The sequence below is a fragment of the Coccidioides immitis genome, assembly GCF_000149335.2.
Source record: "Coccidioides immitis RS genomic scaffold supercont3.4, whole genome shotgun sequence".
NCBI lineage: Eukaryota > Fungi > Ascomycota > Eurotiomycetes > Onygenales > Onygenaceae > Coccidioides > Coccidioides immitis.
Genome location: NW_004504311.1, coordinates 241,169 through 268,583, shown reverse-complemented (window position 1 = coordinate 268,583; position 27,415 = coordinate 241,169). Strand labels below are relative to the sequence as shown.

Below are 27,415 nucleotides of genomic sequence, written 5' to 3'. Positions count from 1 at the left end.
TATTGGCGAGCGTCGGCTCCAAGCACATTGCCCCTGGATCAACACTATCAAGGACAAAGAATGACAATCTCTTTGTATCTGCAGACTCAGTGTGCACCTTGCATGGAAAAATCAAAAATTTCCTTCAAGAAAGGTGTCAATTTGGTTAACAGTTCTCCATGACTAAGGACATCTAGACGTAGGTACTATATGTAGCTGGTTATGGAGCATTATACCTAAGTTCCCCGAGGAGTGCAGTCTGCAAGACACCAGTTGACGTATTTTGCTCATGACATGCATACGTGTACACAGACTGCCGTAAATAACAGACAAAGCTTTGCTGGAATTTTGGGGGAGAGTTGATTATTGAAGCGTTGACGCATAATCCGTGCACAGCAAAGTCGAGCTCAGTGTAAAAACAGAACCATGATTCCAGACTCCCCCGCAAAACGTTTCTCAGAAGTATGAGGAATACTGCCCATGCAAATTCAGATTTCGAGATCATCCACACTGCTTGATGAGACACTAATAGTTCTCTGTTTCAGCGGGCGTACTGATTCTGTAGAATTTAGAAACAACTCCACAGTCTTCGTTACAATCCACGTCGATGCATACATATTCACACTGCGGGTTTGTTGTCAGAACGACCGCTTGAATCGGCTCAACATAGGGGAAAATATTTTTTCTCACCGATCAATGCATGATCCGGGAAACCTAGCTCCTACACGCCGGGCTGAAAATCCATTGGCTTCAAAAATTTTAATATACCAGGGTTCAATCGACGCGGACCGTAGTAGGATACGACCGTCCATTTTAAGGACTTGATTGAATGCTCTTGCCTGTGAAGCTGCTGCGGTACCTTCCGGATCAAACCAATCCATCGAGTCCATTATCTAAAGTTCACAGAGTCAGATTTAGTATGGAACGATTGGGAGTAAATTGTAAACCTACCACAGCAATAGTAAGCGTTCCAGGAGTTATTCTCGCGATAACTTCGTTAATCTCATCTGTATGAATACGCAAGCCATCAAAAGCTCCCGGAGTGGACAACTTCAAGTGTGATTTGGGTGTTAAATAGCTTGGGTGACAACTGGGCATTGTAAGCACCGAATTTTGGGTACGGTGCTAGGGAACATACCGCCTTGAATATTTGCCCTGTAGGCATAGGAAATAAAAGTAGTTATCGTCGCTGATTAATGTGTGGTTGACAACGGGATCCAGCGTGTCAACGACATATTCCCATATAGCCTGACCGCTGACATCTGATGATTGTTTTACCCCACCGGATAGGCCATTTCTCGTCATGTAATCAGATATTATCATATTCCTCTGGGGTGGTGGGACCCCCGCCGCTTTCCATGCAAACCACTCTGTCCCAACGACGGCCCAATGCAGTGGTTTACTCAGCAATATGTTTCGAATCCGTGGCCATAATTCACGCTGTTCGTCCAAGGTTTGTGACTCACAGAGCCTTTTAACCTCAGAGTTCAATCCGAAGATGTTGAAAAGGTAGCGAACCATTTTGAGAGCATAACGTGAGCCACCGGTCTCATATAGACCTTTTCCAGAGGTAGAGGTAAAAACGTTGCAGTGGTCTAACCAGAATTGAAAAGCTTGGCTGGAGAGATGAGGACTAAGCTTAGAAAGCAGGAGTTCTCTAAAGTGAGGGTGTTTGCCCTCCCCAAATATCTTCCAGACGTCAAGATAGCTCAAAGCCGTGAAACTTGCTACTTTAAGCTCAAGTAGATGGTTCTGGCTCGGGTTGAGGTCCACGGCGTGGATTTTTCGCGGGCTGTATTGCAAGTAGTCAAGTATATTGTCGCCAGCACTTGAGATGGCCAAAATCACGTCGTCACTACCAATTCTCAGTAATCGGTGGTCAACCCGGGGGTCCTCCCACGTGAAAGCGTAGATATATTCATTATTGAACTGGGTATGTTTGGGATGAAGCTCATCATACCAGATCCTCCAATGGTGATGCTGGTAGAACGACGAAGGTAGCGGCAAGTTGGAGCTTAGATTGACAATGGCTGCTTCGTATGCTTTGGATCTTATCCCGGGAACGCTTTGCTCAACTGCTTTGGACAACTCTTTGCGGTGACGTGTGGGCGAAAGGTAAGGTGATTCCGTGTAAGCAGCATCGAGCTTCGCCAATGCCTCGGGGTTTTCCGTACTTTGTTTGTGGCATCCAATGAATATGTAGTATGGAATACCACCGAGGAGATAGTTTCTTTCGCTAGAAGATATGACCGTTCCAAATCGGTATTCAAGGTAGTCTCTTCGCGCCGGCTCGAGTCCAACCCGGTCAACATCAAACCAGGCGCGCCAGAATACCCTTCCAAGCCAATTGACATGGCGATTAAATGAACCACCTGTATAATTTCTGGCTGATAAATCAACAATGCTTTGTACTTTGTGCCCATTAGCTGCTAAATTCCTCTAGGAAGAGATCTGCTGCTCACCGTAAAAATCACATACGCCGACAATTCCCGATGGACTTAGAAGCGAGGTTAAGGAATCAACAACACTGTAATAGTCTACCAAGGATCCAACCCTTAGCAAATGGCTTTAGGTTTAAGCGGTGCATTGAAAACCCACCAGGAATCATAGACAGGCTGTAGCTCATGGTTATCAAATTCGCCTTCATATCGTCTGAGCTAGTTCCATGTCCACTGGGCGCAGTAGGGAGGCGAAACTCCCGTGCATCCTGGCAGACTACGGATACGTTTTTCCATCCAAGCCGGGCAAATCTTTGTCGCGCAACTTCACACAACGATGGCGAGAGGTCAACCAGATATACATGGCTGAAAAAGGTTTCAACAGGCACAAACGCGGCCATGGCCTCGATGTTGTAACTGTTGGGGAACTGTTAAAAACGGCCCTGGAACCATATCCAGCTTTCAAGCATACCCGGTTCCACCACCGATCTGTTTTCGATTACAGTAAGTAACCGCGTCCTATGCGTACACGGAATATTAACTCACATCCACCCAAACCAGCTTTTTTTGAGGGTCGTTTTTCTGGCTAGCTTGGAACTCCAACTGGCCAGCCAGCAACCCGAGCATATCTTCTCTACCTTTGAGAAGACGTTTGCGGGTAGAATCATAGATATTGGCCTGACTAGAGATTAGCGGCTCAGGACTTCTTGTTGCATAGATCGATCTCTTCTCCGGATGATAGCCACCTGCGTTCCGTAGAAACTTTCCAGCGCATGTTTCTGACTCCTCCCTTCTGCAAAGTTAAATGGTTTGAGGAAGTTGGCGTAAAAAAAAGTGGCATATGAGAACAGAAAGCCATTACAGTTTGTCTTTGGATTGCGAATATTAAGCAAGAATATGAAAAAAATGAACCCCACCACTAAAATGCCAGCAGCGGCAATTTTAATGTACAAGGTGCTGGGGCCTTGTAGGCCTAGGAGTGAGAAGATGCTGCCAACGATGCGCATGATTGCTGCAAAGTCGACCAGGCAGGATGTTGGCGTGGCTGGCAACAGGAGAATCAAGGAGCACAAAATATTAGAGACAAAAAGAAGGACGATAGGGGCTGAGGGAATCAAATCCAATTTAATGGTGCTGGGTAAGATGGTTCCGCGACTGGATCTTCGCTGCGGAAACACCACAAAACTGGATTTGAGCTTCGTCCTATCAAATGAACACATGCCACTGACATGGCGGGGACGGAGCTACATGTATCTTGCAGCAGAGCGGAGAAATCAGACGTCCCGGTCTCAATGGTAGCATATGCCTCCTGTCCCAGTGATTGTCTTATGCCGCCCTGTTCACCGCGTGCAGGACCGTACAGGGGCCAGCAGGGCGACAGAGTAAGCTTTAAGGTACCCGGCATCACGATAAGATGTTCGATCGCAAAGCCAGATTTCATCGAGTCAGAGTTTCTGATGCCGCCATGTGCGATTTGTACTCGCGGGGCTTGTGTGCACGGGTGTGAGATGTCAGGAAGGGCGCTTCCCGCCGTGAGCTAGTTAGTTGGCAACGTGCTCGGGACAGGGTCGAAAGTTGTTCCAACCAATCACCAGCCACAAGGTCACCACGTCGTTGTGTATGCACGGTACGGAGTACAGAGTACCTGTTCGCAACATGATTGCGGACAACGGATACTATTCCTCTGTCCAAGGTCCAGCCATGGTTTTCAATATGTACACCCACAGGAACAAAATTCACCCCTCGACACTTCTATGGATGAAGCATGTTATAATTATATCCACTGTAAGTAGGTACTCCCCATTTCTTGCACCTATGGTGTATCCATCCCACATCTAATGTAATATGTGCACAGGTGCTCCCAGATAACTCCAAACAGGATCCCAAATGATGAAAATGCTTGAAGCAGCATATCTAGACTGACTGAATTTTGAACCCCGCTGATCATGCTGAATTCGCCTTGAGCGCCTGCTCCAACTCGGTAAACCCTTTGAAAATTTCTGTCATCCTCCCTTGATCCCACGCCTGTCTCGTCGCATCAGCCAGTATCCCCTCTGACATAGCGGAGGCGATATCTGGTCCCTGGAAAGGTAGGGATGGCCGCGTTGCACAAACTTGTAACCCCATCCCGCTAAAGATTTTGTCCAACATCTCGGACGCGAAAATGCCCCCCTTTGCTCCGTATGTAACGATGAGAACGGGTTTCCCCTTGATCTCATTGTACAAATAATCAATGGCGTTTTTGAGACCTCCAGGTGGTCCAAAATTATATTCTGGGCTTAAAACAATATACCCGTCGTATTTTTCCATTTCGGAACTCCAAGCTTTGGTGTGATCATGGGCGAACGATGCTTTTGCAGGAACTGTTGCTGGAATCACATTCTCGTCGAAAACGGGTAGTTTGAATTCAGCAATATCAACGGTTGCGAGCTTGATGTTGGACTTTTCGGCTTTCGGCCGGAGATTGTCGAGGAGGAGAGACGCCACACGAGATCCGACACGAGGAACTCGTGTACTTCCAATAACAAGAGCAACGGTTTTCGGTATAGATACCATGATGCTGGATAAAAACTTGAGATTTATCGGACTGCTTCTCGGGGGGAAGACCGGTGCAAAAGGGGAGAGGAGAGGGTGCGCGAGTTTCTTTCTCGAGAACAAGAGGAAACGACAGAATGACACTTTCCGAGATTCTACAGATATGGTGTTAACTATGGCTTTATATCTTTTCTACTATTTCACTATTATATATTATCGGAACTTCGCTCGATCTCTGTCCCCGAAGGCGAGACTGCCAACAATGGAACCAGCGGCGCTGCATTGCGCGGGTGGGGATTTGATTTCAAAGCAATTCATGGCTGGAGATGGCAGCTCCACAGAGAATTGATAACATTTCGCGGTTTTGCCATCGACTTTAGAAGTTTGTACGGAGTACCGGTGGCCACTGTTAGGCACAGAAAAATCCAAATCAAACGGGCGAGGGCATTTCTGAGAGGCAAAGGCAGAGGGCAGTTGCATTGGCGGGAAAGTCTTTGCCCTAGGGACGCAGATCTTAAAACCTTGTTTACGGAGCACATGCTTACAAATAAACTTCAGGCCCGGAGGCTTGGCGTGATCACGAGTAACTCGTTTACTAATTAGTCAGTAACTTCTTACGTCACAGCTGGAGGGAAAAAAGCTAGTTACCAAACCAACGAGGTACAGAGTATTTAGCATGGAGCTGTCGCATAGCCGCAAGAAAAAGGCCCAGGATGATGCTCTTGCTATCCCTATCGAAGCACTGTACATATATAGTTAAGCATTATCTGGTCATTCTACATCCATTAATGCTGGAAGATCGAACCCCAAAACTTGAAGATCTTGGTTTTCTAATATAAAAGCGCATGACGACCCATGGAATTGGGAGGCGGAGGGCCCTCTATAACTGCTAACGCCTCCTGCTCCCTCACACATTCAAAGTGAAATTTTCCCCTATGAAACTCTATGGTGGCTCGCATTAAAGCCTTTTTGACACTACGTTAGTCGAGGGCTGGCCGACTCGCTGAGTGTAAATTGGATACATCGTTTGCTTACACTGACTAGCTCTCCGGTGGGATAAGCCCTGGGATGAGTGGTCGGGCACGCCTTAGAGCAACGATTATGCCATCCGATGCGCAAGTAATTACGGCTTCGATTTCCGCATGCCGTGACGTTTCCGGCCACGAGGATTCCCGAGCGCTCTGAGCTGTTTCCGATGTCGTACTGCATGTTTTGCAATGGAGGTCGTGTTGGCGGAAGTTGCAAGGATTCCGATCACTATCCCTAATGATCGTGCCGGGCAAGTATACGGGAGAGCCACCTTCGGTTTCATAACCATTTCTTCCAATGAGTTCGTCGACCTTTTCAATAACTTCAGGCTCATCATCGTATTCTGCAAGCATAGTTCGTAACCGAACGCGCAGGTATGCAATTGTGTCATGCATTTTGCTTTCCTCCAGACATCGGGCCGCTTGTGTCAAACAACATTCTTCCACGAAAGCATAAAAGCTCCGTGAAACAAGCTGGTTTGGAGTTACACCTAGGATCTCTGCTACATTACTAGTCGCAAAAACGATAGTTGAGGACCGGGTAAACCGATTTAGAACCAAGGCTGCACGTGGTTCAGGAACCGAAGAATTTGATGACCGTGAGAATTTGCTGGAAAGAGAACAGACCATACGATAATGGGGATCGTATGGCGAAGAGGAGAGAAGCCTTCTCACCACATAACTAGCAGCGACACGCTCTTCGAATCGAAAGGAATTTTGGCTGGTTGTTAATATCCGGTATAGACAAGTTACGGTTTGCACAAGTGCTTACTTTTACATTTTAATCCTTCTCGGCAAACTGTCGTCCGTGCGAAAAGAGTGTTGCATACCACGGTAAATACGCACTCGCAAGAAACCCAAAAGCCCGCTCTGTGTCTGACACGGAAATGGTTCAACGCTGCAGCTTTGTCTTGACGGACTGCACGTTGATAAATCCCTTTTGCCAGTGAAATTTCATCTGGATGTAAAAATTCCCATCCAGACCTGTTGATGACTTCATGGGGCTGATATCCAAGAAGATCCTCGATTGAATTGGAAACATATCGTATTCGAGCATCTTGAGAAGAATCTGCATCTTGTCAGTTCCAAGGACAAAAGGAAATCCATGTTGCAAAGGACACATTGTGAGAAGTGAACTTGCCAGATATTGTGATGAAGGCAATCTCCATAGCTATTTAATTCATAGGAAGCCAAGAATCACTTAGCAAGCCAGATTTTGACACTGTCTTGGAGCTGCTCCTTTTAAAATTCTTGATCTCAATAGTCGATGACCCAACCACTCGGCGAGACAACTGGATTTATGCTGCACAGCTCCAACGAGCAGGGTTCAAAGAAGACCACGAAAGCCTTATTTTAAATGTGTTTTCTGACGCTGCTGTTACTCAAGGAGAATTTTTCGAATCCAAGGATGCAAGAGTTCTCCCCTATCCTAATGATGATTCCACATAGCGTAGTTCCCGACTGCTAGGGGCATCACTAGCGATTGTGACAGGTAGTTAGCTCCCTTAACTGTAGATCAAGTCTTGAACCCCCCCGCAGCCGTGCTGGACAAACGCCGACCATGTCTACTCCGTAAGTACAGCACGGAGTTAACAACCGCAATGTCACGCACTTAGTTTATCGAGGCCAAGCTTCAATAATGCTCAACAACACCACGAGAATTCGCGGATCTTTAGTCTTTGTTGGCGTGGCGCTTCGTATCCTGCACACAAGAAGTGCTCCAGTTTAATGAATTAACCATTCCATCACCGAGACGGACTCGAAATCTGCAGGAGGAAAATGGGGCGGGATTCTGTCGTTGGCAGGTGACAGAAAGTAATTTCAGAGGCCCGCCCCTTGAACTATCTTGTCACTTTCATCCTTTCTTTGCCGCATTGGGGAGAACATACTCGGCACAACGGTGTGGGTTGTGTCCTGAGTATCTACCAAGCTTAGGACAAAAACCATGGTACAATATTTTTTTTTTTTTTTTTTAAAAAAATAATCGCACCAAATTGAAACTACGATGTGTAGTTAGATTCTGGATCGCTGAAGATAAGTACTCCGTCAAGTAAAATTGTCTCTGTATTGATCCCAACGAAAAAAAGTAGAGGATCCCTCTAGGAGCCCAAGGGTGAGAAGATGGTTGGCAACTCCCTTTTCTTGCATTGGAGTTTCTTGAACATATATATCTAATTGTAAATCTAAACAAATAATCAATAAGAGTTCATATTCTTCCAAAGCAATCTGCCCGAAATAGCGCGATTCACAAGCAATATATCATCGCGCTATATTTAAAATCCGATGGGCATAACCGCTCTCAAAACGCCTCAGAGGAAAAAGGGGTATATTCAAAACACACAGCAGCAATAGATTGGTTCAAGGCACCACGGCGGCAAAGTCGTAACATCATCACACATAGGCTAACGAGGAGTCGTCTAATCAGCCCTATTCTTTGAGATGTCCATCTCTCCCCGACTATCCGGTCTACTTTGAGCTTTCACTTTGACGTGGCGAAACTGTCACCGGGGAGCTGGGGTTGTGCAACTTCGACCAAACCAGGTTTTAGAAGCGCAGCTTGTATGGGTTGCGGTGGAGGAGAATGCTGCTGTGGGCGTCTCCGACGAGCTGGTGGGATCCCAACAGCCCCAAAAGAAACCCGGACGGGTGCAGGTGGTGCTAGTTGAAGGGGAAGACGAGTTAGGTTTACTCGTCGCAGTGGTAGGGGGATCGTTGCAGCCGCCAAACCACCCCGGAGTTTCGCATGTAGTACTGGTTGGAGTAGGCATGGAAATTGAGGTGATGATTGGAGTTGGAGAAGGGGTGGCGGATGGGACGGAAGAGGTAGTTGTGGGATCTTTACAACCAAACCATCCTGGGGTCTTGCATGTGCTTGTTGAGGTAGTGATTACATTCGTAGTTGTTCCAGTTGTGGTCGTTTTATCCAGACAACCCCACCATCCCGGCGTTTCACAAGTCGACGTCCGCGTTCGAGTGGGGGACGTTGTTGAGCTGCTTGGTGGAATTGGATGTGAGCCATTACTCTCGAAAAATTTCCATAGAGCACAGTCACGACATTCCGTGTCCGGTACGCAAGTCGGGACATCTTCATATCTCTCGATGACGTCGCTGATCACGTTGAGAATCCTGTGCGTCCCGATACCCACACGCCAACCCAGGTCTCCAACAGTGTCGTAAACACATCTTTGCCCGGTATGACAAGCTGATTCCATGGCATAACCCGCCAAGGTACAGAAGGAAGTGGCTCCGTTACACGTGCCCATATATACCGGGTCAGCTGTATGGCCAAAATGATAGGCTCCAGTATATTCACGCGCCTGTGGAGTATTGGGGTCGGTTCCTGGAGGCACCGGTAGGCCCAGTCGTGAAGCAGGTAAGGCTTCGGGGACTCCTTCAAATGTTACAACGGGTAAACCGTAAGTCAGCCCGAGGAGACTCGATACCGCACCCCCAAGAGAATGACCAGCAAGCCATACAGTCGAATTCGGGTATATATCCGTCACGTTAGCATAGAGATCAAGGGAGGCCCGATAGTACCGGTTTTCAGTCACAAGAGCCGAGACCAAGCATGTTGAATTGCAAGTATAGGCGGAAGAATAGCAGTCGCAAACCTGTCTCCAGAAATATTGACCTCCCTGACCACAGCAGCAGCTGAAAAACAAATTATCATTGATTTTGTCATTTGTGGTAGTTTCATCACCGTCAAACAACGCGGCGGAAGTTCCTTTCAATGCGATGATAATTGTTGAATTTGTCTGATCGGCATATATATGGCCACGGAGGCCGTCCTTTTCCCATCCGAAGCTTAATGACTGGTTAAATGGACCGGAAACGTCCTCCCATCTCTCTGCTCCCGGTTCCATAATATATGCATTTGCGGTCATCTTGGCGAGGTTAAGGACCGTCGTTTTATCGGATATATTAGGTCCAGGCAATTCATCTATCGTCCATACTGGCGGGGATAAAGTGCTGAATACTTCTGGCGTCCTTGCAGCTGAGAGTCGTGCTTCCATCACCTGAACACGTCGATCGGTAAGCCGCTGGATCTGGGAGGGCTGTGACGACACCCGGAAATGGGGAGAAAACTCCAGTTTCGCGCCATCTTCAGAAGCCACCCATATTTTCGTTTCGGGGTTAACGTCGAGCCGTTTATGTAGAAGTGGGTATTGATACGTGCCGTGATGAAAGATGTGGCGTAACGCCTGATAATAGGTTCGGGTTAGAAAAAAACCAAAAAAAGAACCGGCAAAAAAAAAGGGCGAAGAAAATCACGTACAAACTCATGACCTTGCGGTGATCGCTGCGGAAGGAATCCTAGATCCTCCGGCTGAACAAAAGGGACTTGAAGATTTCGATGACTTTCTAAGCCGGTTGCAAAAACAACCGGTGAGAAGATAGGCAGAAGAAGAAAGATCGCACAGGCCACCATGGCGAGCTGAGAGGTGCAGATATCGTCTTTCCATTGAGACGGTGTCATCATATATCATCCATGCATAGACTTTGTTAAGAGAAAGGACCGTTAGGTGGTGCATTTGAAGGGAGATATCCTGCCAAGATGGAGTGACGACATGCTTGCCTGGGCGTTAACAACCCCAACAGAACTTTGAGGTACGGAGGAATTACTCCGGAGTCGTCCCCGAACTCTGTCCTCCGTTACCCGCTCTGCTTGTAACCAGCAAAGGCGTTATAGCTTAGGTAATCGCTTATACTTCCCAGCTCACCAAATCCAAGTGTGTATATCTAATTTACCAATCTACCCACTTTGACATGTAAAGATGCCACGAGTTTGCAATAAAAATAAAAGAAACTTTGGAACTTACAATTCCTGCTTTAAAAGTTAAAAGAAATTGTCAGAAATTTTCTGAGCAACATTATATAAATTCTCAAGATATTTAAAAAACATACGGAGTACGGGGTATTCTGCTAACCACTATGTTAGTATTATATTAGTCATCCACCAGGCATTGGGTCGCCTGCCAAAGCCAAACCGGCTGGCATACTCCCATGATCAGTTCCTCTGTTCGCACGCGGGTCGAACTTCGTGCCAGGAGCCCGGAGTCCGATAGAGAACATGATGCAACTTGCCAACTCCCTGATCTACCCAATTTGCCAACTGAGCTCCCTCGTTCGCGTGCATCCTGAAGCTTCAACACGACGCGTGCCTTTCACCGACGACCGAGTCCTCTCCTCCGTACCAAGGATATCTTTTAAGTCTTTCTCCTCGTTAAATCGATGCACCAGGAGGGTCGGGTTTTGAGGTATCATTTCGCCTTGGGAGTTCCAACCTAATTCTTTTGTTGTTGCTATGTGATGGCCGGTGGTACGACAACGTACTTCTGTCTTTCCTTAGCTTCGATAAGTCCTGGAGCAAGGTACCATCCCGAGTTACCACGGAGTGTCTCAAGATAGTCTGAAACACCTTTTCGTGCTAAAATCTCGACAATCACTTGGGATTATGTCACCAGCTCGGGTTGATGCTCCCTTATCGCAATCCAACGGTCAATCTTCATGCACCCAAAGTATGCCCTCCATGACCAATCCGTTCTCGAGAATTACCCTACCGACTGTTGACCAAGTCGTGGGGCTTGAATCAATGGATCCTGTGGCTGCACCTTTCAATCCGCTTCCCGCTGATGGAGAACCCGATGTCTTTGAGAAGCAGGATTCAATCAAGTCGGCCAATGGAAATAAGGAACAGGATGAACTTCTACAAATACAAGACAAAAGCTGTTTGGAACGCTTTGATGATCTTCCTATTGAAATGATCAGCCTGACTGATAGGTTAGTTTCCTGAGCCTGGAGAACTGGAATCACAACCGGCTGACCCTGGCTTGCAGATTTGTTGAATCCTTGAGCGCTAAGGTCTACGACACTCCACCTTCAATAGACAAACTTTCCAGTTTATTTCAGGACTTCTATATTCGTGCTTCCTCGCATGTTGAGACTCATATTTCAATTTTAGCGTCTCGTCTTCGCCGTGGTGAATCTCCGTCTCCCAGCCGTTCCCAAAGCAACTCCAAATATTCGTTTACATCGAAAATTGCTTCTTCCCAAAAAGGAGATAGAAATAGTTCCGGTAAAATATTTGGAGAACAGCAAATGCTTACGGCGACAGAGGTCACTGAAAGGCGACGAACGCGAAAATTATTCCAATACAAGCGCCAAGCGTTAGAAGAAGCCATAGAAAAACGTGCGTGTGAATCCGTCTATGACAAAATCTGGCGTCATAGAAGCACGCTAGACGAGGTAAGGGATGAGAAGTTACGCTCGAAAACTGCCGCCTTGGCCGTCATAGGGTTTGGTTTGAAAGATCTTGGGGTCGATATCGACGATAAGAACGAGGAAACCACACAGTCCGATGACTGGCTTGCAGCTGCGCGTCATAGTCTAATGCAGATGAACGATGCAAAGTTTCCCTTAGGGAAGCTGCAGCATCTCACTACGGCTCACAAGGCCATTGTCGACAGTTTAACGAGAGTTTTGCCTTCGTCCTCCTCAGCCGATGAAATTCTTCCCACACTCATTTTCGCCCTCGTCACGTCGCCACCGGAAGGAATGAACGTTATCAGCAACCTCTTATTTATTCAACGGTTCCGCGCTGCCAACAGAATTGATGGGGAAACTGCATATTGTCTCACAAATCTGGAGGCGGCCATTAGCTTCTTGGAGAACGTTGATCTGACTAGCACGGATGAAATACGGAATGGTACTCTGGTCTCGACTACTTGCGACCTGCCTCCTGAAACCGGCGATCTTGTACCACTTCCGTCGACTACAATAGGTACAGTCCCTGACAAGGAGCGTGATGTCTCTTCGTATCTGAAAACAGACACCCTATCGAAGTCACAACCAGCAGTGGCTCCACATCACCGTCTAAGCAGTATTTTCCAGCCTCCGGCAAAAGCCTTAGGGGCGGCAAATGATATAGTACGCAATACCGCTGATCTAGGTATCAAAAATATTAGCAACACACTTGACAACAGTTTCAAATTTCTGTTTGGCCGACTGAAGGAAGTACAGGTTAAACAAGGAGAAGGAACAAAGGATGTTGGCCTAGTGCCGAAAACCCTTGATGACGCCCGTCGATTAGTCAATAATCCAGTCGGGGTATCGGTTGACTTCCCCTATGCAGACGGCCCTGCCAAATGTGACAACAGTGCCAGAGAATCAGCTTCTCCAAGACCTCGACTCGATGATAGGTTAGCTAGCCTTGTTGCCGGGCGGAAGCCACCTAGCGACCGCACTGTTCGACCAATAGAAGCGGACTCGGATGCTTCCAACCCTAGTTCGAGCAAGCCTTCAACGCCCAGTCTCGCCTCGTCAAACGCTCAAACATCTAGCCCTGCCTTTGGCTCGATGAGAAGTTTTGGTAATACCCTTAATCCTTTGAACCATATCCCTGGAATGATCCGTGGTTTAAGCAGGAGTTCAACGGAATCCAGTCAAGTTATAGGCGTTCCGGAGGAAAGCTCCCGATCACCGGAGCGACAACCTGGATTTGGAAAAGAAAAGGTTTCGATTGCCGACGTGGCTCCTCCAATAAAGAGATTCATGGAGCTCGAAGATGCTGCGCAACTCACACTTGGAGAAATCCCAAAGCTTCTTGAGGACTACAAACGATTGGCGTCTGTTTTTAATAACTTCAGGTCAGATTAAGCCTGCACCTTTGTACTATCTCTCGCTGGCAATGCTCAGGAGAAAGGAGACTCCCTAGGATGGATGATACTTCGATGGTTGTCTCCTACCCATTCTGAACACTTATTCACATCAAATTTTGTGGAACCTGCAAAGAAAAAATAAATTGCAGGTTAGAAAGGATTGGTTGTCGCCCTTGATTCCTCCTCACAACTGAAAATTGGACAACAATATCCATAAAAGTAGTGAATCTTCTGGGAGGATCGCCAATGTCCTGGAGGAATAACATTCTATTAGTTAACCATCCCACGTCCCTAGATAGGCTGGGCTTGTTTTGCCTATTTTGATAAGCTTGCCACCCCAGTTTCACTAGCTTTTTACTCTTCTCGAATACTTTGTTCAGGTATGCTTTCAAAAGAATGTCATGCAGACTATATAAAAATGATTATGCATAAAGATATTGTACCACCCTTAAGTCTCCCAATATTGCAGGCCTACATGAATACGCCCAACAAAAATGAAATAATCTTCAATGTGTACAGATGCCAAGTCATTATTGCTTATTGAAATCAAATTCCAAGTGAAGCAACCCCGAGGCATATACGCCCGAAACTCTCAAGACAAAATAAATGGCGATATACCATGACCGAAACGGGTCTATTCATTTGGAATTGTATTTTTCTTTCCATATCCTGATATGGGTAACATTTTTGTTAGTTGTAGGAAATTTTGAGGCATTAATACACTTACCATGTGTTACCAAGAGTTTTACTTCCATTCTCTTCTGCCAGACGATAGTACTTTGCAGCTACGTACTATTCGAGGAGTCAGCGCACCTCTCTCCGAGGTGTATTCCTAGACTTACTTTATCCTTTTTCCCCCCGAATCCTTCAAGATAGCACCATGCAACTTCGTTCATCGCATCAGTGTCGCCTAGATTGGCCGCAGTTTCGTAATACTGCCTGGCAGCCACTGGATCCTTTGCTATGCCCCAGCCATGACGCAAACAGTTGGCTAGCTCAAAAATGGCTAGAACTAGCTCGCCTTTTGCTGATCCGCCTTTTTTTATTCCGGCGTTTAACGCTTCCGCTTCAATGGAGGCGCAATTTGCTGCCGCCGCCGAGAGATATGTGACAGCCGATTCAGGATTACGCTCACATCCCCATCCGTGCCTAAAGGAAATCATTCAGCGATTTATAGCCATCTTTAGTATGTTGGAGAATCTGACCTGAGCGCCAGGCCGTAAAGGACTTGGCTCAGCGCATTATTTTGGCCGTTTGGGTCGGCAAGGCACTTGAACATCTCGGTTGACCTGGTCAGCTCTGCCAATCCAGGGACGTCAGTAATGGGCTTCGATATTAATTGCTAGTCATCCCAAGACAACGCAGCTGTGGTGCATCCTACCCCCTGCCTCGTGTAGTCGAATAGCCTCTTGGATATCCACCTGCAAGTATCCAGCGATGAGTAAAACATGGGACTTGACATCTGCCTGCCTGAACGTAGATACTTACATCATCCTCCCGACCACTTAATCTTCCAGTGCTGGGGCTTCGCGGTCGCTGATGGGGAGACAGAGGTGATGACGGCCTCACGCTAATGGGCCCCTGCGCCAACAGTGTCGCTCGCTTTTCCCATTGAGCCTCTCGCTCCTGTGCATCACTATCATTTGCGACCGACGGTAGGTCGGTGGGAATATTCACGGAAGAAGCGCTGCCAGATCTGGACCTTCGACCCAAACGCAGACGGTGAGAGATACGCCTCGTATCCTTCTCCCTTTGCGGCGACTGCTCATGGCAAAGAGATCCATTGTTGGAGGCACTGGACGAACAGTGTAAGGAACCGGCATATCTGGCTTCCGAGTGACTTGTCAGTGGCGAGTCGCCAAAACTAGGTGGCTCGATGTCTTCCTGCGTATATGTATCCGATCTAATGAATTTGAATTCCGGTGGCGCCAGTAGACCAGTAGAGGATGCCTGCGGGCGGTTGTCACTTTTATTTTTCTTTCGTAGAAGACCTTTCAAAGACATATTTAGCTATTGGCGCCTAACGGGTCGAGTTTCTCCTCAAAGACGAAACTGCGACAAATGGGTTTCTCTAGTCTCTAAATAATACGTCGAAGGCCCTGAGATTTATATTCAAGCGCAGTACAGAGTAAAGAGTGTCTAAACATATGACGCGAATGGGGCAAAAGAGAAGACAGGAAAATACAAAAAGGATCCAACTGGCGTCGTCATCAGTTATTTAAAAGAGGAACAACACCGCGTTCAGCTTGTGGTATCGCTATCCTTGCCAGCCACAGCCCATAAGCACTTACGCTGCAGCGGCCATGGCGGCATGGCGCAGCGAGACGTTGTTAACGATGTACTCCGTACCTAATGGAGTTATTTGTCTGATATGCGGAGGATGGGCGCTATGAACCCCACCTTCATGCAAAGCTAATAAGCAACTATTTTGGCACCCTGTGAATATTCGGTCGACGCTGTCAGAAAGTTCCGAAAATCATCTTCGATTATTTATTTGCCTTGAGCCTTACACTCGCTATATCACAAGCTAAATATCAGTCACTGTATTTGCAGTATCACATCCTCCTCTGGCTGCTGCCTACTCACTCTGTAACCATGGAGGTGTCTCTTTCAATATCAGCATTTGAAGTTGCTCGGTCCCACACCTTTCGAGGTAAATGTGTACTTACTCCGTACTCTATTCAATTCCATCAACGGGTCCTCGAGTGTCACACAATCACCTCTATACAAGGACTTGTGGGCGCCGGGCCCGTACGACGATCGTTGTGGAATTTAACTAGGGCTCGAGTCCAGTCAACTGCTTTGTTCACCGTGGTTTCAACTTCTTAAGTTGGCCGGTCTATAAATAAAACTGATCTTTCGGGGTCGATTTCCCACTTTTTCCACTGTGCTAGACACATTGAGGCATCCTACACTGCGACACTGGTGAGTAGAATGCTTCTGCACCAAATACAGCTCCCAATTGAGCAAGTACGCACGTTTCGAGGACTGTCCACCCAGAGAGTAGAGTCAGACCCAGTTGATAAAGTTAATCGCCCAGCGGCTCGAAACAAATTGGAGCGACATTGAATTATAAACTGACAGAAAAACTTGAATGTGTATCAAGCACAAGGATGATAAAGAAACACTTGCAAGCATAGGAATATTAGTTTGACTTCAATTCTGGAAACAGTGTTGGTGGCTTGTGTTTGGAATTCTCGTTAGTTATCATGAGATAGCAACAGCAGAAAAGAAGAAAGAAAACCATGTTCAATGCCCTTATTGTCAAAACAAAGATTCATATAAATCTAGGATGGTTTTCTAATTCTGAAGTTTTGTACACAAAATGAAAGCCTTGGTGCTTTGAATCACATAACCTAGAAAACCTATTGAGCCTTGGATGACACGATCCCTGTCACATCTGTTGTTAAAGAATATCTCTAAAATAAGTTTGGAAATCACTTACTCTCAACATCGGCAACACTTTGCTGCAAAATTTGCTGAAGGAGCTTGGGGTTTTCCAATTCCTTCCGGATCTTGGCGATAACAGATTCGGCCAGCTCGCGTTGCTCGCGTTGCTTGACCTGGCCCTCGTATTGGACCCAGGAGTCAAGGACCCTCTTGGCCTCTGCGGCGAGGGCAGTGCGTTGTTCCAATTCATAGGCTTGAGCTTCCAGTCGTGCGGTTTCCTAGAACCTAATGAGCTACACGACTCTAATTACTTTTAGACATCCACTTTGGGACGACAGTACCTTTGAGACTTCGAAGAGCTGTTTCGTGATGTTAACAACCTCACTCAATGGTTTGACATTCTCGATACGCTGCGTAACAGCATTGGTATGGTCAGCACGAGCAGCGGATAAGATGTCCTTCTGCTTCTGAATCTGGGACTCAGCCCATTGCTTGTGCATAGGGCCGGCGAGTTTGAATACGGCCGTGAACACGCTGAGAAGACAGAAGGCGGCAATAGTCTCCTCATTGACGATGTAAAGTTCGTTGCTAATCGCGGCTATGGCCAGACCGGCGCCTCCGGATAAAATGGCGGTCTTTGACACAAGGGAGCTTCCTGGCAAAGCATCGATGATAGATTGAGCTTTGGTTTTTGGGTCTTCCACCGGAACATTGGATGCGAATCGAGCGGTGACGGGCGAAACGGCGGGAAGTGTTCGGGTAGAAAGGACAGGCCGGAGACGGGAAGCGCCTAGACCCCAATTGCATCAGCAGACTAGAAGAGAGTAATGCAGCTGTCCCTAATAAAGCATTCTAACTTACCAAGAGCGCTCTTTGCCAATCGCGACGCCATTGTGATGCGTGGAATTCGGTAAACTTGACTGATCGTTGGACGGGTGTAAGTTGATGGTTTTGGTTCTGAACTTCGGATGTCGAGGAGGACGCTAACCTCAAATGGAAAGGCGCGTTATCGCTTTTTCAGTGACAAAGTCGTCCCGGACCGAATTATTCGTTGCAAGCATGTACATATATACCACACAGTCTTTTGTGGGCGCGTGAAGGCTAGATTCGACCATTGTCACAGCTATGTCTGATTCGATAAATGCGATCCACATTCCGAAAAAAAGGAAGAAGCATGGCAAGGGTTCAACCTCCATCGCAAACAAGCGCCGAGCAACCGGCAATATTGAAGATGCGGAAAGGGAAACAATCCAGCAACTAGAAGAGCAGATTTCGGAATCACGCAAATATTACAACAATATAGCGACGCTCTTGTCGATGCTCAATGTTGACCGTCCAAATCTAGCAGTGGCAATATCTATTTGTAGGGTTTTTTGTCGGCTGTTGGCCGGCGGGCATCTCAATAAGCAAAAGGGCGCCAGCGAACAGCACTCGATATTGGTTGCTTGGCTGAGAGAAAGATATCAGGAGTATCAAAAGGCATTGATAACCATTTTGCGGCACTCGGGGCCTTCAAGCCAGGTATGTTACTCATTGCTCACACTTTCGAAAGCATTTCTAAAGGCATTATAGGCCGCCGCAGTTTCATTATGTATGCGCCTCGCAAAAGAGCATTCCACTCATTATGCTGGAGGTCAGAACAATGTATGGGATGATGGGTATTTCAACGACGTCGTCACAGCTCTCATCGAGGCTGATGACGGTGACCAAGCTAGAGCTGAGTTCACAAGAAAATATTTAAAGGAATATCATGATATCAGTGTCTTTACAGTACTTCGGCTATCGTACGTGCGCTAATGTCTCCTTTCCTGCTGGCTTCTGCTAACCCTTTTTCTCTTTTTTTAGAAATTATTTATCTGTAAAACCGTCTGCAATTGCATTGACAAACGTTATCTATTTTCTTTCTGAACTCGGGACACCTCCTACCACAAATCAGACGTTCGAGAATTTTTACACCGACATATCCAAAGCTAGCCAAAAGGTCAAAGGCCCATTAATGTCCGTAAATTCCTATAAACAACGAGTTCAATCCGCCTGGTTGCTTGTCCTCTTAAATGGTCGAGAACGATCTGTGCGAAAGAGGCTACTTCAAATGATGACACACGAAATTGCCCCCTGGTTTATGAAACCAGAACTCCTGATGGACTTCCTTACCGATTCTTATAACCAGGGTGGCTCGATTTCGCTCCTATCCCTTTCGGGGCTGTTCTACCTTATACAGAACAAGAATCTCGACTATCCACAGTTTTACCCTAAGCTGTACTCCCTCCTTGACCCTGATCTCCTGCACTCCAAACACCGATCCCGCTTTTTCCGACTTCTCGATACGTTCCTATCATCAACTCACCTCCCAGCGACGCTAGTCGCAAGTTTTATAAAGCGACTCTCCCGGCTGGCGCTCAACGCTCCCCCGGCAGCGATCGTGGCAGTCGTACCATGGATCTATAACCTCCTCAAGTCTCATCCATCGTGTACATTCATGGTACATCGTGCACTCCGTGATGAGTCGCTCCGAGCTAAAATTGACGCTGAAGGGATCGACGATCCCTTTGACCCCCTAGAATCGGACCCAACTCTCACGGATGCTATTGAAAGCAGTCTTTGGGAAATTGAAATGTTACAGTCCCACTATCATCCCAATGTGGCGGCGCTAGCGAAAATCATATCCGAGCAGTTCACTAAGCAAATGTATAATCTAGAAGACTTTCTGGATCATTCTTACCAGGCCTTAATAGTCGCAGAGTTGGGCAACGAGGAGAAGCAGTTTAAGAAACCTCCTGTGGTGGAGTTTCAGATTCCCAAGAGAATATTTACAGATCGCCTACTTGAGGAAGACGGTGGGAATGACACTGAGCTTGGAAACATCTTCAGACAGCTGTGGAATTTTGAATAGTGAGAAGTGAGCAGACTTTCTGATCTTCTTGTGTGTTATACCCGTGAAAACTAGGTCTTGCTGAAGAGTTTGAATAAATGCATTATTAATATTAACATCTCATCTGAAGTACTCGGTACAAATAGGCACATACAATTCAGTGGATGTCAAGGAAAGGTTTCAAGCCTCTGAAGAATTTATTTCTCCGATTAATAGCCCCTAGTGTCGTAAGCATCAATCGAGAACAGCTCCTTTGCGAGAGAGAAAAAAATAAAATAAAGGGAAACCTAAATAACTAATACAAACAGTTGCCCACCAATTGTAAAGCCGAACCACAAAGGGAGAAGGTAATAATAAGTGTTTCCCTGTCTTGAAATATCAACGTTTCTCCAAATATGATCCATAATTACCGAAAATGAAGAGGCATCGAGTAATCCGTCGGCATTTGTGCATTCACCCATTGAATCATCCCAATTGCTCCGGCGAATATTCACGTCATTCCAACATCGTTGCTGAACCAATCAAGCCCCGTGGATGCCGCATGGAGAGCTCCTTGGAATTCACCGTTGAACCCCGGCCTGGAAGGCAGATCTGGCTGCTGCCTGAGATAGACTTCTGCATACTCTTTCCCGACAGCGTGTTTATCCCATTCTTCGGCCATGGAGTCTCCTGGATGATAGTCGCCGAAAGGATCAAGTGCAAAAATACCTCGTTTCACGTCATCGAAAAGGTGATCGGGAACATCGACGGGGATGTTCTCCAGGCCACGTCTCAATTTATCAAAGAGAATCTGCGCGCAAGATCGTCTTATCTTTCTAAACCAGATGATTTGCTGTTCCAGCTGGCGCCATATGGTTCTCGCTTCGTGGATAGTTCGCAAATGTGCCATTCGCTTGCCAACATTGCGGGTTATGAAACACATTTGTTGTGCCATTGTACGGAAAAGTTGCTCTACTTCTAGAAACACGAGAGTAACGGCTCTGGTCATTGCTTGGGCAAGGCCCGGGTCGTAGATCTGTCTCCAGAAAAGAATCCAATGTCCTATGCCTTTTCGAGCTTTGCGCATTCGGGTCAATTCGAGCATAACGATGATTTTGCGGCATGTGGCTAGATCTTGAGCTGCATAATGGCGGATATTTATGATTGTCTCGGACGGCTCTGATCTAAAGGTAACCGTATTCATTCCGGAGACCGTGGGCGATGCCAGGGGATCGCTATCGGGCGCATGTCGAGGAGACGGGTCTCCGAAAGGACATGGGGGTCGGTCGATATGGGCCTCAGAATATCTGGCCCGTGCGTTCAACGGAATGGTACCTCGAGAAAGGTGCAGGCTGGGGTTAAGAGGGTTATATTGCACAGAATCCATGGAGCTAGTGACCAACAATCAAGATCCCTTGTTTCGGGGAGGGAGAAATAACAGGCAATAGGATATCACAGTTACATGGCGGTTAGCGAATGACAATATAGATATGGAGTTAACGGAGGCATGAATAGGGTGAAATGCAGGACAAACGAGTGAAATCCTTGATGTCTTAGGACACCAGCATGAAAAGCCGAAAGAGATGGAACACGACCATCGACAATGGCCAGCGATGGCGCGTGTCGAAGGTACGCCCTATATTTCGGAAAGAGCAGAGCACTGGACTGTCTGCGTTGCAGGCAGCTAGGATCGCAAATCCCAAATGCCGAGGAGGCGTGGGCTTCGGATGCGCTGCTGCAGCTGGACACGCTGACGGGCGTCTGCTTTCGACCCCCGACAGCTCCTCGTTTTCGGATCCATACAGAGAACGCGGTGATAAATAATTCCAAGACCCAGCCAGAGCTATTCTGCTTCAGCAATCCAGGTTCGAAAATCCCATTGAGCTTGACGGCGACGGTTACGGACTTCCTCAAGTCTACTCGGTGCATTTAGCCGATAGCCAAAGCACAAGGTGTTTTATGGAAGTGGTTGGACTGGTACTTTATGGAAAAGCGTTTTGCGGGGCAGTCCATGGCAGTTGAAGATTTTTTTAACCAAGGCAGTCCAGCCGAAATAAAGAAAGAAAAAGTTTTGGCTGCAGCGCGGGGAGGATCTAACTCGTCTCCAGTCGAATACCGATTCACAATCGGTTATCATCAGTGCTCTAGTTATCCATGTCCAACGTCCTTGAAAGCTGGAGAGGAAACGGAAGAGCTTTTTCATATTTTTCTCTCCGAACACAGGCATGCTTGGACGGTTCTCACTCACCCACAAGGCTGCTGGGCCGCCACCCTTCGGCCAGACCAACTTCTCGGTTAGTTAAGTTGGTCAACAGCAACAAACCTGGGAATCGCTCGAATTCCGGCCAGTCCTCAGGGGTACATGAATAGTCGGCCCAACTAATTAGGGAGCATTGAACTTCTTCCAAGGGTTGAATGTCGTACATACTCCGTACTCCCTGTCGTCAAGAGATTTTATCCTTTCTTCCAAATGGAAGCAGGCGATTCTCATTTCGTCGGAGAACGCAGCTGTCGGGTCCCTTGCCGTCTGCCCGTCCGACGCCTGCATGCAACTACCCCTGAGCTGCGAGTCCCCCAACGGCAGGGATTAACTTCCCCAGGCACGCTGATTCCCGGATGGGGACTAGCCACTCCGCGTCGCCATGGTCCGCTTCCCGCTATTGAACGTTCATAGCGGAGAAGTCGGGCGTGACCAGGGCGAAAAGCCCAATCAGCGTCGTGGGCGGAACAGCAACCAGCCTGCCATGCCTCGTGCAATCTTAGGCTTCGAGGGAATTTCAAAAACTCTGCACGCTCCTGGTCTTCGCACCTTTTACTCTTTCACCCATGTGTCTCTTTTGCTGAAAGCACCGTCGCTCCTTTTTCGCATGCTTTGCACTTTCGCTCCTTTTGCTTCTACGCTCCTTCACTTAGACCAATCGATCTATATCTAGCACATTCGCTTTCTCCCAATCATTCTCACGAAACCGTAGATTAATTTTTCTAATCGTCACTCCTTTCAGCTGTTGAGACAATGCATTTCTTTAGAACCTTGCTTGCAGCCGCTGCCCTGATTGCTTCCACTGTTGCTCAGAGTGAATTGGCGTTCACATCTTTCCCAAGTGATGTCCAGGTTGGCAAGCCAGTGGCTGTGACATGGGCTGGTGGCGACGCGACAAAGGTATACTTGTACCTCACTTGCCTCATTCTTGCAAGGCCAATACTAATTTTCACAGCCTGTCACTATCAAATTGCGAAAAGGACCTAGTGATGACCTCAAGGATATTGCTGTTTTGACCTGTAAGTATACAAAGTATTTGGCATCCTCAAACACCCCAATAAAATGTCTAACTGCGCTGCTCGGTAGCTTCTGCTACTGGAGGAAGCTATACTTGGACCCCTTCGTCCTCGCTTGTCGACGGCGATGACTATGCTCTCCAGATTAACCAGGGCTCCGACATCAATTATACCAACCTTTTCTCCATTTCGGGTGGTTCCGGCAGTGCTATTCCATCCACAGACTCCGCAACTTTGAGTGCAACCCCCTATTCTTCTACCTTTGCCACGCCCACTACGATTCAGCTCACCACTGGTGTCACCACTTCGCATATCAGTAGGGGTACAAGCCTGAGCATTTCCCGGAACGCGACCATCAGCACCCCTGCTCTTAGCAGCACGAGGGCTGTTACCCTGACTCCAACTGCTGCTCCGACGGAATCTGAACCTTCTGCTCCCACATCCACTCCAAATGCCGCCCCGGCCATTCTGTCCAGACCTGTTGCTCTTGCGCTTGGTGGCCTTGCCGCATTTGTTTATTTAAACTAGGAATTATTTAGTCGACTTTTGTTTCCTCCTACTCCCAGAGTAGTGTTACTTTTATTTTATTTCGTTTTATCTCTGTTATGATATACCTCTTTGTCAATGGCTATTTTCGCGAGAAACTGTGCTTAATGGGGCTTATTTATGGATTGTGATCACTTACTTGTTTTATTGAAAATGAAGGGGATGGAAACTCCCTCTTTAGGCTTTCGCTTTGCGGTGTTTTATTTTAATCAAAGAACAGAAGATGCGCAATTGATGCTCTTGATTCTCATCTTTCTCCATGATGTAGGAAACCTTTTATTTCATAATATAGGGTAGTTCTGGTCGAAACTTTATGCTTGGACAAGGTGCATTGCACTGTAAAAGAGCCAATGGGCTGGTTGAGCATACTGATTTGTGGAGCAAATTGATGCAGGCATTCATCAGATAGGTGTTTGAAATCTATGAACTGGTTTACAAATACTCTATACATACATATACAGAGTGCTCTGTAGAGTGAATCCATATTCAAAGAAACAAACCAGTTACAATTGATTAACCAAGTATGGTGTTATAGAGCACAGAGGACAATTGGCGGTTGAATTAATGCATCTCATTAGCACTGCTTGTCGCAGCCGTGCCTCTGAGCCCTGGCGACTACGGACATGTGTTATCCTGGTGCCTATGCCGAGTGAATGACCGCCGTGGTGACTGAGAGAAGCTTGTCTTTGGCAGTTGGTCAGTTGATTTCACAGCCTTGCTCTAATGTTACACTTTGCTATATTATCATGCAAGCACCTTGCGGGTGAAACGAAACAACTAAAACTGACACTGTCATAAGATTTTTGAACATGTATGGAGCAAATGGGTTTGTTTCCATAGTCCCAAGATTTCAAATCTGCTATGTAGTTACAGGAAGTATATACACATCTGCCGCTCAATTTAGATACATATGTGTAAATGTAGGTTGGGCATGTATTTACTAAGAACCTGAACTCTGTACAAAGTAGCGAGGAACCATTTTCTTCTTGTCCAAACTTTCCTCCACGTCACAATACTTGCAGATAAATACATATCAGGTTTCGCTCTTTTTTTTGACACACATTCATTCCCTGATGCTTTAGTGCTTTTGGTCTGTTGGCCTGCTGATTCCACCGGACATTCCGGGATCGCGTGCCCTACAAGGCTTACTTGCATGCAAGCCCTACGTTCATTCTTTTGCACTACCTTTTATATCGTCCATCGTCTGGATGAAGTACAAATTCACGTCCTCTATAATGGTGTCTATACAATGAATTGAAAGTACTAGTCGCCGTACCTGATCGATTCAACTGCAAAGGTGGAAGCTGGACTCAATTCGCGGTAGTAGAACTCTGATCATCATTTCGCTTTCTCAGCTCTGTTGCTTCTTTTTTTGGAGCCACATTGCCTAAGTTTAATGGACCATGTCAGAATGGTCAAGAACTTATTCGGTATTCGAAGAGTTTCTACTGACGCTCGATTGGTCGCTACCACCTGCCTAGCAGAATCCCCGCCCCAAGTCTCTCTCAATACGATTGAACCACGTTTAAATATGCACCAATATAATGGCCTGTTTGACACGACGAACTCGCCATCTGAAAGACACGCCAGTACTGTAACGGATAATATATCTGGTGGGTGCGCATTTCCGATTTGTACGACTAATTTTACACTCTTTGGGAGCTTACGAGTGACTCTTTCAATCGGTCAGATGCAGTGTCTCGCTCACCGTCCACAATGACAAACGGAACGTCTACGGCGACAGAATGGTCCTCAGCGGTGGGGCATGCCATGACCGGTAAATCCGGCCGCGTTATCCACAACCTCCAAGAAGACATTGCACGCTTAACTCGTGAATGTAGCCTCCAACGGTCTCGCGCCGAAGAAGCACAGCGGATGAATGAAGCTCTAAAACAACAACTGCAGACCGTGATAGACCGATTAAGGAACTCGGAGCAGGCGTATGAAATGAATCTGGCAGCTGTTGAGCGAAAGGATAGGAAGATCAATGACTTAAAATCCGAAGTTCTCAACGAGAAACAAAGACGTATAAAGGCCGAAGAAGATGCTCGGAGGACCACGCAATTGGCCACAGAAGAGCGGAATGAACACCGTCGGGCCCTCGCCGAAGCCCAAGAAACAGCCCAGCAAGCACGGTGCCAGTATGAAACTTTGTCCCAGGCCCGGTTAAGAGATAAGCGGGAATATCAGTCCCGACTCAACACGTTTCGCAAAGAATTGGGGGAACTTTCCCTTCGAGAAACAGAAAGACAAGATCAGCTCAATCGATTTGACGTCATCATCGAGCAGAAAAATCGTGAAATCGCGGCAGGTCGCGATCGTATGGAACGGTTCAGTCGAATATTCGAAGAATACAAGGCGGACAGGGAGCAGGAGATTAGGGATATCGTTGAGAGAGGGTATCGGAACGACTCGAGGATCGATGAGGCTGTTGCAGAGGCGAAGGAAACCACAGAGAAAATGAAATGGACGATGAATGTGAAGAAGGAGGTTAAAGGGCTGGAGTAGGCATCATTGAGAGACCAGTCATTTTACAACATCCTTGGGACCGTGAAGGGTCGTTTCAAAGGGCAGACTTACGTCTCACATCTGCCTCTCTCCAAGACAAGTAGACATCTCGGCCTATATACCCTACCTCAGGATATCTATTTTCTGATGGCTTGGTGTTCTGTCAACGTTCCTGGATCATCAAATGCATATATATGCTCGAAAAAACCGGCTGATAGGAGGTTGGCTGAACATCAGAAATTGGCCATGGAACCAGAAACTACTACGCTATAGTTAGCGATGTCGACACTGCGAACTTCATGGCGTCCCCAGACATCGCCGTCTCGGCAATATTGTTATCCCTTTAAAAGTCAAGGTGATGTGGCCTTTTCGGACACCCACCTCTTTCCCGGGAATCGAGGCTCCTATTTTTTATGTACGTACCAATTACATCCTTTCCACAGTGTAAGATCACCGCAACTAGCTGTGGAAAGAGCTTACACTAGCGTGTGGCATGGTGAGCCGCGCCGCATGAATATTCCAGAATTAGAGAGGGTTGAAAGGCAATTCATGCCTTATCGCGACAAGGGAGCTCTTCTTCCGGGAATGGACTGGGTTTGCCCATGATGTTTGGATCTTCTGTGCCTTGAAACAGCCCACCCGAAAGGACACCCTTTCTTTGTAAGGTCTCCCTACGTTGGCATGTACGAACCCGCTGGGTTACTATGAAACCATATATTTGCTTACATTTCTATGCACACACTTGAGCACGGAGGGGATTCTTTATGAGGTGTTTGATTTTCTTGCAATCAAATATTATCCTAATCCTGAAAATTGGGGTTAAAGCCTGTCGATAAGAACTACTGCTGGTATTTCTGTCTCTGGAGGCAAGTTTGCTGCAATGCTGATAATGAGCAGGACAGTTCACTCTGGCAATTGAGCCTGCCCTTTCCAAAAGCCTCACAGCATGTGTGCTCTTGTTTATTACCTTAAAGCAAACTTTTGTTTGATTTGTCTCACTGGGAAATTCCTTACTTTTGGTTGCAGAGCTTCAAGGCTATCTCTCATGCATTCTGATTCCCCATCTGCAGTGCCCTCATAAAGATACCTAACTGCTGCATGTCAAGGTGATTCATAGGAACACAGCGGGAGTTTCCCTTGACGCAAGCTTTTCAATATCGAATCTCCCTTCAGCGCTTACCTAAACAGAACAGGTCGTCATACAGG

General features: G+C 46.9%; 11 protein-coding genes across 13 annotated transcripts; 4 read left to right on the top strand and 7 right to left on the bottom strand.

Annotated features, from left to right (window-relative positions):
- Window positions 1–136: 136 nt before the first annotated feature.
- On the bottom strand, window positions 137–3,930 carry CIMG_11295 (betaine lipid synthase). Its single transcript, XM_012358397.1, has 9 exons — window positions 3,164–3,930; window positions 2,964–3,095; window positions 2,890–2,906; window positions 2,578–2,834; window positions 2,442–2,516; window positions 1,118–2,390; window positions 931–1,069; window positions 670–872; window positions 137–603 (listed from the first exon to the last, which is right to left on the bottom strand). The coding sequence occupies exons 1-9, from the start codon at window positions 3,635–3,637 to the stop codon at window positions 468–470; spliced, it is 2,706 nt and encodes a 901-aa protein (XP_012213820.1). The 5' UTR covers window positions 3,638–3,930; the 3' UTR covers window positions 137–467.
- A 431-nt stretch (window positions 3,931–4,361) lies between these two features.
- On the bottom strand, window positions 4,362–4,973 carry CIMG_04326 (NADPH-dependent FMN reductase; the record flags this gene model as incomplete). The annotated part of the gene is made up of 1 exon (XM_001244884.1): window positions 4,362–4,973. One exon carries the CDS (start codon window positions 4,971–4,973, stop codon window positions 4,362–4,364), a length of 612 nt encoding a protein of 203 aa, XP_001244885.1.
- A 784-nt stretch (window positions 4,974–5,757) lies between these two features.
- CIMG_11294 (uncharacterized protein) lies at window positions 5,758–7,719 on the bottom strand. The gene is made up of 3 exons (XM_001244883.2): window positions 7,122–7,719; window positions 5,988–7,049; window positions 5,758–5,917 (listed from the first exon to the last, which is right to left on the bottom strand). The coding sequence occupies exon 2, from the start codon at window positions 6,608–6,610 to the stop codon at window positions 5,993–5,995; it is 618 nt and encodes a 205-aa protein (XP_001244884.2). The 5' UTR covers window positions 6,611–7,049; window positions 7,122–7,719; the 3' UTR covers window positions 5,758–5,917; window positions 5,988–5,992.
- A 383-nt stretch (window positions 7,720–8,102) lies between these two features.
- Window positions 8,103–10,483, bottom strand: CIMG_04323 (triglyceride lipase ATG15). Its single transcript, XM_001244881.2, has 2 exons — window positions 10,257–10,483; window positions 8,103–10,182 (listed from the first exon to the last, which is right to left on the bottom strand). Exons 1-2 carry the CDS (start codon window positions 10,458–10,460, stop codon window positions 8,482–8,484), a joined length of 1,905 nt encoding a protein of 634 aa, XP_001244882.2. The 5' UTR covers window positions 10,461–10,483; the 3' UTR covers window positions 8,103–8,481.
- A 410-nt stretch (window positions 10,484–10,893) lies between these two features.
- On the top strand, window positions 10,894–14,086 carry CIMG_04322 (VPS9 domain-containing protein). The gene is made up of 2 exons (XM_001244880.2): window positions 10,894–11,761; window positions 11,818–14,086. Exons 1-2 carry the CDS (start codon window positions 11,436–11,438, stop codon window positions 13,634–13,636), a joined length of 2,145 nt encoding a protein of 714 aa, XP_001244881.2. The 5' UTR covers window positions 10,894–11,435; the 3' UTR covers window positions 13,637–14,086.
- Window positions 14,022–15,902, bottom strand: CIMG_04321 (uncharacterized protein). The gene is made up of 6 exons (XM_001244879.2): window positions 15,127–15,902; window positions 15,020–15,059; window positions 14,844–14,937; window positions 14,481–14,787; window positions 14,366–14,430; window positions 14,022–14,307 (listed from the first exon to the last, which is right to left on the bottom strand). The coding sequence occupies exons 1-6, from the start codon at window positions 15,640–15,642 to the stop codon at window positions 14,277–14,279; spliced, it is 1,053 nt and encodes a 350-aa protein (XP_001244880.1). The 5' UTR covers window positions 15,643–15,902; the 3' UTR covers window positions 14,022–14,276.
- Window positions 15,903–16,414: 512 nt separating this feature from the next.
- Window positions 16,415–17,949, bottom strand: CIMG_04320 (ATP synthase subunit 4, mitochondrial). The gene is made up of 4 exons (XM_001244878.2): window positions 17,890–17,949; window positions 17,370–17,818; window positions 17,084–17,306; window positions 16,415–17,029 (listed from the first exon to the last, which is right to left on the bottom strand). The coding sequence occupies exons 1-4, from the start codon at window positions 17,918–17,920 to the stop codon at window positions 17,004–17,006; spliced, it is 729 nt and encodes a 242-aa protein (XP_001244879.1). The 5' UTR covers window positions 17,921–17,949; the 3' UTR covers window positions 16,415–17,003.
- Window positions 17,950–18,134: 185 nt separating this feature from the next.
- CIMG_04319 (ribosome biogenesis protein Noc4) lies at window positions 18,135–20,018 on the top strand. The gene is made up of 3 exons (XM_001244877.2): window positions 18,135–18,549; window positions 18,601–18,812; window positions 18,874–20,018. Exons 1-3 carry the CDS (start codon window positions 18,154–18,156, stop codon window positions 19,919–19,921), a joined length of 1,656 nt encoding a protein of 551 aa, XP_001244878.2. The 5' UTR covers window positions 18,135–18,153; the 3' UTR covers window positions 19,922–20,018.
- Window positions 20,019–20,260: 242 nt separating this feature from the next.
- CIMG_04318 (uncharacterized protein) lies at window positions 20,261–21,824 on the bottom strand. Its single transcript, XM_001244876.2, has one exon. It carries the CDS (start codon window positions 21,264–21,266, stop codon window positions 20,391–20,393), a length of 876 nt encoding a protein of 291 aa, XP_001244877.2. The 5' UTR covers window positions 21,267–21,824; the 3' UTR covers window positions 20,261–20,390.
- Window positions 21,825–22,274: 450 nt separating this feature from the next.
- On the top strand, window positions 22,275–23,951 carry CIMG_04317 (extracellular matrix protein). Its single transcript, XM_001244875.2, has 3 exons — window positions 22,275–23,039; window positions 23,095–23,158; window positions 23,226–23,951. Exons 1-3 carry the CDS (start codon window positions 22,893–22,895, stop codon window positions 23,681–23,683), a joined length of 669 nt encoding a protein of 222 aa, XP_001244876.1. The 5' UTR covers window positions 22,275–22,892; the 3' UTR covers window positions 23,684–23,951.
- Window positions 23,952–24,749: 798 nt separating this feature from the next.
- Window positions 24,750–27,022, top strand: CIMG_04316. Of its 3 annotated transcripts, XM_004445975.1 has the most exons (3): window positions 24,750–25,021; window positions 25,186–25,314; window positions 25,392–27,022. In XM_004445975.1, exons 2-3 carry the CDS (start codon window positions 25,233–25,235, stop codon window positions 26,207–26,209), a joined length of 900 nt encoding a protein of 299 aa, XP_004446032.1. In that variant the 5' UTR covers window positions 24,750–25,021; window positions 25,186–25,232; the 3' UTR covers window positions 26,210–27,022. The 3 variants fall into 3 exon arrangements, with proteins under 3 accessions (XP_004446032.1, XP_004446031.1, XP_004446033.1); XM_004445974.1 differs by having other exon boundaries at window positions 24,758–25,314; XM_004445976.1 differs by having other exon boundaries at window positions 24,926–25,021; window positions 25,183–27,022.
- Window positions 27,023–27,415: the final 393 nt, after the last annotated feature.